This window comes from Mesoplodon densirostris, chromosome 2, assembly GCF_025265405.1.
Source record: "Mesoplodon densirostris isolate mMesDen1 chromosome 2, mMesDen1 primary haplotype, whole genome shotgun sequence".
Taxonomy (NCBI): Eukaryota; Metazoa; Chordata; class Mammalia; order Artiodactyla; family Ziphiidae; genus Mesoplodon; species Mesoplodon densirostris.
In genome coordinates this window covers 149718657-149732331 of record NC_082662.1, presented here as the reverse complement: position 1 = coordinate 149732331, position 13675 = coordinate 149718657, and the positions used below count along the sequence as shown (strand labels likewise).

General features: G+C 35.6%; 1 protein-coding gene across 7 annotated transcripts in view; it reads left to right on the top strand.

Moving 5' to 3' along the window:
• HMCN1 (hemicentin 1) overlaps nt 1-13675 on the top strand; it is a 755474-nt gene that overhangs the window by 580129 nt on the left and 161670 nt on the right. For all 7 annotated transcript variants that reach the window (XR_009531210.1, XM_060091137.1, XM_060091136.1 and 4 more), the window contains 2 exons: nt 8320-8511; nt 12269-12442. Coding sequence is in view for 6 of the 7 variants with exons in the window: in XM_060091137.1 (XP_059947120.1) it covers nt 8320-8511; nt 12269-12442 (366 nt within the window). In the remaining variant the exon portion in view is untranslated. The remainder of the gene's footprint in view (nt 1-8319; nt 8512-12268; nt 12443-13675) is intronic.

Here is a 13675-nt window from a genome sequence, read left to right as displayed (position 1 = left end):
GGGGCTCAGCTCTTGCATTTCTGCTCAACTCACTAGTTATTCACTGCCTCCACTTATCTCTTAGTTGAGAAAAATCAAGCATTTGACCTTGAATTCTAGCCCAGTATAGACGGTAGAAATCTGGAGGAAACCTTTCAGATTCTGTGGAGATTAAAAGGAAGTTCCTACGCTGAAAAAAATGAAGGAAGGAAGGAGAGAGGGAGTGGGGGGGGAGGAAAACAAGGAAGAGAGAGGGACAGAAAAAGACACATTAGTCTTTTCTTTCAACTCAATAAATTATTCTTTCTTTTTTTTAATCCTGTTCCTACTTGTGGGTAAGATTTCCTGTCCCACCTCCTCTTATTTTTTCTTTCCTTCTCTATGTTTGTACCTTCCTTTCCTTTTTGTTGTTTTCTTAAATTTTATTTCAAAGAAATAGGAATTTTGGTGAAAGTATAGCATCACTGATAGTGGGAATGACCCAAGATCAAAACTGTCACCTTTTGTAAACACGTTTGCATATTACAAAGGAAATGGAGAAGAGTAAAAATAAAAATGAAAATTCTAAACCAAATTTCACTGGCTTTACCAGTGAATCATTGTGTTGCATGTAATAAAAATAAACAGATCTCTAAGAGAATGTGTTCAAGACTGTCTTTTTAGTAAAGGCACAGCCTTGCAGTTTTAATGGAACTAGAGCAGTCCATACTTTTTATAGAAAGCAAGTGTTTTAAGGAAGATTCAATTAATTTCTTATTTCGTTGTTTACATGCCTTGCATGATGAGCTATTGCTCATATCAAGTAAGCAAGGAAATATTTTCATTTTAAAAAAGACAGATATAAAAAGTGTCACATACACTATTACTTAACCTGTTTTCTTTTTTTTCTTGCAATGATGTGGTAACAACTATTGCATAGAGAACAGCTGCCTAAATTTTGTAGCATCCCATCTTGAGCCTTCCAGTTTTTTTTTTTTTTAACGTTGACATTTGGTTTTTTAAGATATTCTTTTTTACCCTTTCAGTTTCATTGAGATATAACTAACATATAATATTGCATAAGTTTAAGGTGATTATACACACACACACACACACACACACACACTCACACACACACACACACAAAATGATCACCACAATGTTTAGCTAACATCCATCACTGCACATAGCTACACAACTTTTTTTCTTGTAATTAGAACTTTTAAGATCTACTCTCTTAGCAGCTTTCAATTATACAATATGGTATTGTTAACTGCAATCACAATTATCATCTTATAACTGGAACTTTGTGCCTTCCAACCACCGTCACTCATTGCCCCACCTCTAACCTCCTACCTCTATAACCACTAACGGGTTCTCAGTTTCTATGAGTTTGGTTTTATTAGATTTCACGTATAAGTGAGAACATACAGTATGTCTTTCTCTGTCTGACTTATTTCCCTTAGTATAATGTCCTCGAGGTTTATCTGTGTTGTCAACAATGATAGGATTTCCTTCTTTTTTCATGGCTGGATAATATTAAATTATATATATATATATATATAGTAAATAATATTAGTATTATATATTGTATAGTAATATTTAGTATTTAATAATAATATTAAATTATATGCATAGTTTTATATATGTCACATTTTCTTTATCCAGTCATCTATCTATGGACACTTAGGCTGTTTCCATGTCTTGGCTATTGTGAATAATGCTGCAATGAACATGGGAGTGCAGATGTCTCTTTGAGATAGTGATTTCGTTTTCTTCGGATATATGCCTAGAAGTAGAATTGCTGCACATATGGTAGTTCTATTTTTAGTTTTTTGAGCAACCTTGATACTGTTTTCCATAAGGGCTATACCAATTTACATTCCCCCCAAAGGTGCACAAGGGTTCCCTTTTTTCCACATCCTCATCAACACTTGTCATTTCCTGTATTTTTGATAATAGCTATTCTAACAGGTGTGAGGTGATATCTCATTGTGGTTTTGATTTGCATTTCCTGGATGATTAGTGATGCTGAACAGCTTGTCTTGTACCTGTCAGCCATTTGAATATCTTCTTTGGAAAAATGTCTATTCAGGTCCTTTGCCATTTTTTTAATTGAATCCTGTGTGTGTGTGTGTGTGTGTGTGTGTGTGTGTGTGTGTTTACTATTGAGTTATATGCGTTCCTTACATATTTTGGATATTAACCCCCTTATCAGATAGTGCTTTGCAAATATTTTTTCCCACTTAGTAGGTTGCCATTTAATTTTGTTGATGTTTTCTTTTGCTGTATAGAGCTTTTTAGTTGATGTAGGCCCATTTGTTTTTGCTTTTGTTGCTTATGCTTTTGGTGTCATATCACAGAAATCATTGCCAAGACCAATGTCAAGGAGCTTTGTCCCTATGTTTTTTTTTTTTTTAATTTTATTATTTTGTTTATTTTTTAATGTTTATTTATTTTTAATTTGCTTTTTTTTAAATTTTATTTTTGGTTGCATTGGGTCTTCATTTCTGCACGCAGGCTTTCTCTAGTTGTGTTGAGTGGGGGCTTCTCTTGTTGTGGAGCACAGGCTCTAGGTGCTCAGGCTTCAGTAGTTGTGGCTCACGAGCTTAGCAGCTCTGCAGCATGTAGGATCTTCCTGGACCAGGGATCGAACCCATGTCCCCTGCATTGGCAGGAGGATTCTTAACCACTGCGTCACCAGGGAAGTCCCTGTCCCTCTGTTTTCTTTCAGGAGTTTTATGGTTTGAGGTCTTACATTTAAGCCTTTGATACATTTCAAGTTACTTTTTGTGAGTGGTGTAAGACACGGGTCTAGTTTCCTTCTTTTGCATGTGAATATCCAATTTTCCCACTGCCATTTATTGAAGAGACTCTTTTTCCAATGAGTATTCTTGACCCTCTTGACTAATATTAGTTGATCGTATATGCATGGGTTTATTTCTGTGCTTATGATTCTGTTCTATTGGTATATGTGTCTTTTTTATGGCAGTACCTTACTGTTTTGATTACTGTAGCTTTGTAATGTAGTTTGAAGCCAGGACGTATGATGCCTCCAGCTCTTCTTTCTCAGGATTGCCTTGGCTATTCAGTGTCTTTTGTGATTCCAAACAAATTTTAAGATTTTTTTTTCCATTTCTGTAAAAAATGCCATTGGAATCTTCATAGAGATTGCACTGAACCTATAAATAGCTTTGGGTAATATGGACATTTTAACAATATTAATTCTTTCAATCCATGAACACAAGATATCTTTCCGTTTATTTGTGTCTTCTTTTATTTAGTTCATCAATGTTTTATAGTTTTCAATGTAGAGATCTTTCACCTCCTTGGTTAGATTTATTCCTAAGTTTTTTGGGTTTTTTTGATGCTATCGTAAATGAGATTTTTTAAAAATTTCTTTTTCAGATCATTTGTTGTTAGTGTATAAAAATGTAGTGATTTTTTTAATGTTGATTTTGTATCTGAAACTTTATTGAATTTGTTGATTAAAGCAAACAGTTTTGGGGTGGAGTCTTTAGGACTTTCTATATAAATAATCATGTCATCTACAAATAGAGAGAACTTTACTTCTTCCTTTCCAATTCTGATGCCTTTTATTTCTTTTTCTTGCTTGATTGTCTGGCTAGGACTTCCAATAAAGTGTTGAATAGGAATGATGAGAGTGGGCACGCTCATCTTGTTCTTGATCTTAAAAAACTTTCAGTCTTTCAGTACTCAGTATGATGTTAGCTGCAGATTTGTCATATGGCCTTTATTATGTTGAGGAATGTTCCTTCTATATACAATTTGTTGAGATTTTTTTTATCATAAAGAGATGTTGAATTTGGTCAGGTGCTTCTCTGCATCTATTGAAATGAGCATATGATTTTTATCTTTCATTCTATTGATATAATGTATTACATTGATTTGTGTATCTTGAACCATCCTTGCATCCCAGAGATGAATACCATTTGATCATGGTGTGTAATCCTTTTAATTTGATGCTGAATTCAGTTTTCTAGTATTTTCTGAGAATTTTGTATTTATATTCATCAGGGATGTTGGCCTGTAGTTTTCTTTTCTTGTGGTGTCCTTACCTGACTTGGGTGTCAGGGTAATGATGGCTTTGTAAAATGAGTTTGGGAACGTTCCCTTGTCAAATTTTTGAAAGAGTTTGAGAAGACTTGATATTAATTCTTTTTTAAACATTTGGTAAAATTTATCACTGAAACCATCTGGTCCTAGATTTTCCTTGTTGAGAGGTTTTGACTTCTGGTTTAATCTCCTTACTAGTTGGTCTGTTCAGATTTTCTTTTTCTTCATGATTTAGTCTTGACAGGTTGTATATTTCTAGGAATTTACCCATTTCGCCTAGGTGGTCCAGTTTGTTGGCTATAGTTGTTGAGCGTAGTCTCTTATGATTCTTTGTATTTCTGTGGTATCAGTTGTAATGTCTCCTCTTTCATTTATAATCTTATTTATTTGGGTCCTGTCTTTTTTTTTCCTTAGTCTAGCTAATGTTTTGTCAATTTTATCTTTTCAAAGAACCAATTCTTAGTTTTATTAATCTTTTCTATTGTTTCCTTGTACTCTGTTTCATTTATTTCTGCTCTAATTTTTATTATTATCTTCCTTCTGCTAATTTTGGACTTAGTCTGTTTTTTTCCTAGTTCCTTGAGGTGTACTGTTAGATTTTTTTTAGAGATCTTATTTCTTCTGTGATGTATGCATTTATCAGTGTAAATGTCCCTCTTAAAACTGCCTATGCTCTATCCCTTAAGTTTTGGTGTGTTGTGTTTCCATTTTCATTTGTCTCAAGAAATTTTTTTTTCCCTTTTGATATCTTTTTTGATACATTGGTTGTTCAACAGTATGTTGTTTAATTTCCATTCATTTGTGTATTTTCCAGCTTTCTTCCTGTTATTGATTTCTAGTTTCATATCATTGTGGTCATAAAAGATATTTGGTATGATTTCAATAATTTTAGATTTACTGAGATTTGTTTTGTGGTCTAATGTATGAGCTATCCTAGAAAATGTTCTATGTGTGCTTGAGAAGAATGTGTATTCTACTTTTGTTGTATAGAATGCTCTGTATGTGTCAGGTATATTGAGTCTATGGTAATTTTCAAATCTCTGATTTGTTATTGATTCTCTGATTGGATGATCTATCCATTGTTGAGAGTGGGGTGTTAAAGTCCCCAACAATTTTTTTTTTTTTTTTTTTTTTTGTGGTATGCGGGCCTCTCACTGTTGCGGCCTCTCTCGTTGTGGAGCACAGGCTCTGGACACGCAGGCTCAGCGGCCATGGCTCACGGGCCCAGCCGCCACGCGGCATGTGGGATCTTCCTGAAGCTGGGCACGAACCCGTGTCCCCTGCATCGGCAGGTGGACTCTCAACCACTGCACCATCAGGGAAGCCCCCCCCAACTATTATTTTATTGCTGCTTATTTCTCCTTTTATCTCTGTTAGTATTTGCTTTATATATTTAGGTGCTCCAATATTGGGTATTTACAGTTACTATGTTATTTACAGTTATTTATGTCTTTAATATTTACAGTTTAATATTTACAGTTTTATTTATTTACTGTAAAATTTAATATTTACAGTTATTATGTCTTTCTGATAGATTGACCCCTTTTTCATTGTCTCTTGCCTCTTTTGACCAATTTTAGCTTAAAATCTAGGCTGATATAAGTATAGCTGCCCCAGCTTTCTTTTGGTTACCATGTTCTTGAAATATCTTTTTATATCCCTCTACTATCAGTTCACATGTACCTCTAGAGCTAAAGTGAGTCTTTTATAGGTAACATACTGTTGGATCTTGCTTTTTCTTTTCTTCATTTAGCTATTCTGTGTCTTTTGATTGGAGAATTTAATCCATTACATCTAAAGTAATTATTGATAGGTAAGGACTTACTATCTCCATTTTATTGGGGTTTTTTAAATGTTTTGTAGATACTTTCTTCCTTGCTTCTTATCCTTCTCTTCTTTTGTCATTTGATGTCTTTCTTAGCAATAAACTTTGAGTGCTTTACCATAACTTCTTGTGTAGCTATTAAAGATTATTTTCCTTTGTGGTTAACAGAGGCTTACATAAAATATATTATATGTATAACATCCTATTTTAAACGAATAATAACTTAACTTTGATAGCATACATAAACTTTACTTTTACTTCTCTTCCTCTCACATCTTAGGTTATTAATGTTACAATTTATGTGTTTTTCATTTTGTGTATCTAATAACAAATTATAGATACAGCTATTTTTAAAATGTTTGTTTTTTAAATTTTAAAAGTGAGTTACATATCACCATTACAGTGTTAGAGAATATGACTTTGACTACATATTTACCATTACCAATGAGTTTTGCACATACATTTATGTGATTTTACAATGATAATTAGCATCCTTTTATTTCTACTTGAGAATGCCATTTTGAATTTCTTGTAAGACAGGTCTGGTGTGTTTTTTTGTTTTTGTTTGTTTCCCTCAGCTATTGCTTGTCTGGGAAAATCTTTTATCTGTCATTTCATATTTTGCCAGCTATAGTATTCTTGGTGGACAGGCTTTTTTTTCAATATTTAGAATGTTTTATGCCATTCTCTCCTAGCCTTCTAAGTTTCTTATGAGAAATCTGCCTATACTCTTATGGGGGGTTCCCTTGTATGTGATGTGTTGCTTTCTTCTTACTACATTCAAAATTTAGTTATAATGTGTTTCAGTGTAGCCCTTTTTTAGTTCAATCTATTTGGGATCTTTTGTGCCTCATGAGTCTGGATGTCAGTTTGGGGAGTTTTCAGACATTATCACTTTAAATATACTTTATGTTTCTTTCTCATTCTCCTCTCCTTCTGGGATTTCCATAACGTGTATATTGTTTTTGTAATAGTATCTCATAACTCCTGTAGGCTTTCTTCACTTTTCATTCTTTTTTCATTTTGATCCTCTGACTGGATAATTTCAAATGATCTATCTTCTAGTTTACTGATTCTTTCTTTTGCTTGGTCAGCTCTGAAGTTGAAGCTCTCTTTTGAATTCTTTAGTTCAGTCATTCTATTCTTTAGCTCTAGTATTCATTTGTTTGATTGTGGATTTTTTATGATTTCTATTTCTTTGTTGAACTTCTCATTTTGTTCATGCATTGTTTTCTTCATTTTGTTTACTAAACTTGATTAAGAGTATTATTCTGATTTCACAGTTCATAGATCTCCATTTTTTAGGGTCGGTTATTGAGTTATTGGAGCTTTATTCGTTTCCTGTGAGGTGTCATGTTTACCTGATTCCTTGTATTGGTATCTGCACACTTGAGTAAGGGGTCTCTGATTCCAGACTTTACAGGTTTGCTTCAGCAGAGATTGTCTTTCACCATTCAACTCAACTTGGGGTTCTGGATGGGTCAGCTGGTAGCATCCTTGGGTAGGTGGGGTTTTCCCTCAGGGTCTCTATTTGGGTGAGGCCACTGCCTCTGCCTGAGATGTGAGGTCGGGACGGGGGGTGCCATTGGCTGGGAACAGTTGGATAGGACTGATGGTTTGGTTTCCTGCCCAAGTGCAACTGTAGAACAGGCCTGGGTTACTTGGATTCTCTGGTCATTCTTCCTAGTTGGATAGGACCGTGTGCTATACTCAGCAGTTGGGTAGGCCTGTGAATTTGCTTTCCTGCCCAGGCAGGGCCATAGAACAAGCTCCATGGCCAATACAGTTGTGCCTTAATATGATATCATCCTAATCCTCTTTCCTAACAGAACTTGTTTTTATAGTTTTAAATTTTCAAAAAAAATGTTTGAACAATTTAAAACTTAATATTTAACAAAAGTCCCATGAAAAATATGAAAGATCTTTTTTCTCTAGGCTATAAATATTAAAGGAATAATTAATATATATTTCTATCTTTCTACCTATCTATATATCTATGCTAGAATCCTTGTATACATATCTGCTTGTTGAATTGTTTAATTAAAGTTTTTATTTTCCTTTTTTTAAAGCTTTCCCTCAAAAATAAAAATCTTCTTAAAAAATTTAATATGAATGCAAAGGTATTCATGAGTAATAATTTTAGTAAACATGTATGCTCTATTATTTTTTAAGTGTATTTTACTATGAAAATATTTAATTGTAATAGCCTAAGGTATGGTATAAATTTAGTTAAACACAGAGACTAACATAACTCTTTCTCTTATAGATTTTTTACATCATAGCATGATTATTATTATAAATTCAGTTATGTTTACAAATTTATTTAAAAATGAATGGCTACTGCATTGTTTCAGAAGTGGAATATTTTAGAAGGGAAATGAATGAAAATGCATCCTTTTAGTTACCAACTGTAGACATGTGATTATTAGCCAACTCTCAGAAATGGCTTTTTGTTATAGGGAATCCAGTGCCAGAAATTACATGGCAGAAAGATGGGCAGTTCCTCAAAGAAGATGACACCCATCATCTTATGTCTGGTGGCCGTTTTCTTCAGATTACCAATGCCCAAGTGTCACACACTGGAAGATATACATGTTTGGCTTCTAATACAGCTGGTGACAAGAGCAGAAGTTTCAGTCTTAATGTGTTGGGTAGGTATAAGCAAGCATTGCTACAAATCTTGAAGAATCAGCCATGGCAATAGGCTAAATTCTCTTCTTTTTCTGTTTACTTAATATTTCTACCATAGAATTTCATTATTTCAGAAGGACCAGTGCTTGTGTACATTTGCTGGTTTTCTTTTATTAATTCATACATTCATTCATTACATTTGGCATACCTACTATATGCCAGGTACTGTGTTTTGTGCAAAGTACAACTATGAACAAGATAGACATTAAATAAGCAGTAGTAAAGGAAAAATAAATACTCGTCAAAAAGAAGCAGGTCAACAGTGAAAGAGGATCACCATGAGATGTTTTATCATTTCTTTGTGGGACTCTGCCATTATTGGTAATTGCCCATACTGAAATCTCTGTTGGTAACTATCATGAAGGAGAGGAGATGCAGACAAGCACACCAAAACTGTATGCTTGCTCATGAGCGATAGTGAATTAACACGGTCCCTTGCAAGGTTGAAGGGTTCAAACAAAACAAAACATCATTAAAATGATTTTATTTTAGAAATGTGCTCTCCTCTGTCTTAAAACACATTTCCCCTCCTTCCCTTTGCCAACTTATGTAGCAGTATTGTGAGCAGAACATCTGCTCCCGCTGGGGTGAGCAACTACCATAGATTTTCTTTTTCTTAACATAATATGCTGCTCATCTGTCTTTATGTGTGTTTATCTATGTCATTTGCTAACTCATTAATTCCTAAAAAATCTTAAAGGAAGAAAGTTGACAGGTATTGCTGTGCAGTAAATTATCTGGACATTGCATATTTAGATATTTTGCCATTTAATTGTTATTTTTCCCAGATAAATCCCCTCCCCTTGAAATTAATATATAATGTGTAAATTCTATTTTGTCAGTGATAAGCTGTGAAGATTCCTACATTAAAATGTAGACTGCAGGGGCCTCCCTGGTGGCGCAAGTGGTTGAGAGTCCGCCTGCCGATGCAGGGGATACGGGTTCGTGCCCCGGTCTGGGAGGATCCCATATGCCGCGGAGCGGCTGGGCCCGTGAGCCATGGCCGCTGAGCCTGCGCGTCCGGAGCCTGCGCGTCCGGAGCCTGTGCTCCGCAACGGGGGAGGCCACAGCAGTGAGAGGCCCGCATACCGAAAAAAAAAAAAAAAAAAAAAAAAAAAATGTAGACTGCAACTACAGGTGTAGGTTTTAAATCTGACATGGTTTCCTTCTGATTTAATACAGATTAACTTGTACATTTGAATATCAAGCCCTTTGAGAGCAATAAAAACTACACCATGAAAAAATATGGAGTAGAAATGATGAAATAACTACACATTCAGTTTCTACAGCATTAAAGTTATACTTATGTCTTGGAAATGATATTAAAATAGATTCCTAATTTCTGCTCACATTAGAAATTTAAAATGCACTGCCTAAATGTATTGTATTTGATTACTAATATCAAAACACATTTCATTCTACTTAAATAAACTTACCTATAATTGAGGATGCAAATTTTTGCAATTTTTATTTGTTTGTATGTTTTGATAGTTATTGGCTAGACTGGGGGAATATGTAGTCCCATACATAGAAACTCCCATACAGGACATAGCCCTCAGGCAGCTTACAGTCTAATTGAGTAGAAGAGATATACAGGCCAGAAATGTTAAGTCAGAATACTGGATAATGTATTAATAAGTGTCAAGTAAATAGTATATATAAGTAATAATTACATAAAACTATAAACTCCCTAGGACAGAACCCTTTTTATCTTGAAAAGGATATAGCCCCAGCACCTAACATAACAGTGAATAACAGATGCGTGGAGTTCATGAGCCAGTTGTCTCCTAACACACCTGTCTTCTCTGCATGCCCATCAGCATATGAAAGGCAAATGCCCCACCCTGGATTTCTTCTCCTCTCCTGTAGCCCACTGCTTCTCTTAGAGCTCTATGTTCCTCATGCCTCCTTCCTCCTACCACTGACTCACCTCCCAGTACTGGCTCATGTCCAGATCCTATCCCTGTCCTCTGAAAACCTGATTTAAAACTCTTTCTGGCTCCTTTCAGTAACTGAAATCTGACTTCCCAAGAGACCTGAGCTCCCTGGGGACTCTCTCCAGTGGAGATCACTTATTCTTTACCCCAGGCATCTCAGGTCATGCTCTCTGACTATATTCCTTCCTCTGCCTCCTACCCCCTTCCTAGTTACTTATTTCTTATCATTTTCCCTCATTCATTGAAGATGAGGGATCTGAATTCAAGTCTTCTTTTCACCAACTTCATATAAAGTTGAGGCTATTCAGGTGTGTGCACTGGCAGTTTCCAATCTACCCAGCCATAATTCAGTGTCTTTACCCTTTCTTTTCCCAGAGGGTGTTATCCTTTTTGTTCACAGTTACTGCTTCTGCTTATGCCCTTGATCCTGTATCTTTCCCCCTTCTTTGGTCTGCCAGTCATGCCCACCATCTGCTTTACCTTCAGCTTTACCTTCTACTGTCTCCATCACTTCATACAGTCACTATTCCCTGTCTAAACTTCTTGTCCCACTAAATATGGGCTTCTGCCCACACCATTCTTGACGCTGCTGTGGTGAAGACTACCCTGTTGTTAGATCCAACAAACATTGTTCAGTCCTTATCTTAATGTTTGGATATTATGTATCACTTTCTCCTGGACACTGCTCTTCCCCAGTTATCCTTGCACCCCTTTGGTTGCTCCCTTTCTCCCTCCTTTATGGACTCTTACTTAATCTGTCTCTTAAACATTAAGTTCCCTCACATTTTGTCCTTACTTCAGTGTTCATTTTACTCTAGATATTCTGATCAAGTAACAAAAACTTAATTTCCAGAGGTTTAATTTTCATCTCTTATCAACTGGAGACTTTTTAGAATCCATACCTGCAACGCTGATCCTTCTCCCAAGGTTCAGATTTCTATATACAGTTGCTTGTTGGACATTTCTACCTGGAATTCTCACAGACACTTAAAATTCAAGATACTCAGACTGAACAAATCATCTTCCCCTCCTAAGTGAGCAAATCTTTCCATATTTTCTATTTATTTTGCTTCATTGAAGTTTACCTAGGTTCGTTCTCAAGCAGTAAAATTGGAAGTTATATTTGACGTTGGTTTCTTTACCCCTTAAATTCTATCATCAAATCCTGCCAATTGATTTCTTAAATTTATCTTTAGTTGCTCCCCCCTCTTTATGCCTTTCTTCACTGCTCTAGTTCAGGCCCTCACTATCTTTTATGGAGCAGCTGTACTTGTCTGTCTTTCCCCTGCTTCCAACATTGACCCCCTTGAATCCATCCTCTATATATTTCCTGCTTGCCCCTCATTGTTTACACTACTCTGCTCCCAATATGCTCCCTCCTCCTAGTAGTCTCCCTTCTTTCACCTTCTGACCACCACCAGTCCTTTGAGGCTCAGTTTGAAATCTGCTCCATTAGGAGGTCTTCCCTCATGAGAGTCCACACACCGCCCCACACCTCAGATTGGATTGGATGCCATGCCACCATATATCCTGCACCAAAATTCCCAGTATTGTGCATACTACATTGTGTTATGATTCCTTTTTATGTGTCATCTCCTCCATTACTCTGTGAGCTTTTTGAGGTTCTCACTGCTTTTGTGTAGAATGAGGACACTAATCAATTGTTTCTGTAATTGTTAGGGAATGGAATTACACAAATAAGTACTATGGAAACTTAGAAATGTACAAATAAAGAAATTTCTGAATATATTTCTTTGATCAAGTTTTAAATCTTTTTCAGTATCTCCTACAATTGCTGGTGTTGATAGCGATGGCATCCCTGAAGATGTCACTGTTATCCTTAACAGCCCCACATCTTTGGTCTGTGAAGCTTATTCATATCCCCCAGCCACCATCACCTGGTTTAAGAATGGAACTCCTTTAGAATCCAACCGAAATATCCGCATTCTTCCAGGTAATTAGCTTACTTCAGATGCCCAAGTTGCATTTGTGCCATCTACTTTTACAGAAGAACAGAATCATTGACTATTTTTATAAAAATACTTAATGTTGTTGGTGGTATTGTACTACTGCTATCTTATTTTTTAATATTTTGTATGTATGTTGTAATCTAAGTTATCTAAAATTACTTTTTGAAAGACCAATAAAGTAAATAAAAGGCAAGTAAATAAATACTACAGTGTAATTAATTGCTCAAATATAATGTAGAATGCCAAAAAGAGTAGAAATTCACTTTTTGTTGAATTGCCTCCTGAGGGTTAGTATTTAGATTGACAGAGTTTATTTATTCCTCTTTAATACCTGACAATATGTATGAAAACAAAGAATTTAAAAGTATGATCACTGGCTTTAAGAAGTTTATAGAGATAATACATGTGAAAGTTAATTAACAACAGGAATCCGTGAATAATCATGGGTTCTGAATAGTCATAGGTTATGACAAATGGAATAGTGACAAGTTTTATAAGAATTCAAAAGAAGGAGTGGCCACCGTGGGCTGAAGTAGTCAGGAAATGCTTTGTCATAGACATAACTTGAACCAAACCTTAAAGAAATTTATAGAATTTTGTTAGTTGGAAATGAGTTAGGAGAGATTTCAGATCCTTCAGGATGTCTAGTGTAGGAAAGTACGAAGGAGAATGGCATATCTATGTGCAAATAATAATAAGCAGACTCCTCACCTCCTTCTTGAGTGGAGACATTGTGTGTACATGTGTGTATGGCAGGGAAGGGGGCAGGTAGGAGATAAGATCAGGAAGGAATGTTGGAGTCATGTTTTAAATACCTGGATTTGAGAGTTTTGACTTTATACTTTAGTCAATTGAGAACCACTGAAGATTTTTAGGAAGAAAGATACCATAATAAAAATTGTGTTTTAGCAAGATCAGTCTCTACTGATAGGCCAGGTAGATGAGAGGAAGATGACAAAGGCAGAAGACCTATTTGTGAAGAGAGTAAAATAAGAACCTTAATTACAGTGTGTGCAGAGAGGTAGGGGAGGGTCAGAATGAGCATGAGAGTCATTACCATGGAGGACCATCGTGGACTTAGTGAATGTCTCCATCCACAAAGTAATGCCCATCTATATTGTAGTTTGTCTATGTCAAATGTCTCTTACAGAATTGGCATAGAGGAGAAGAAATGTGTTAATAGTAAGAACTAAAACCTGGTGGTTTGTGCAAACCCT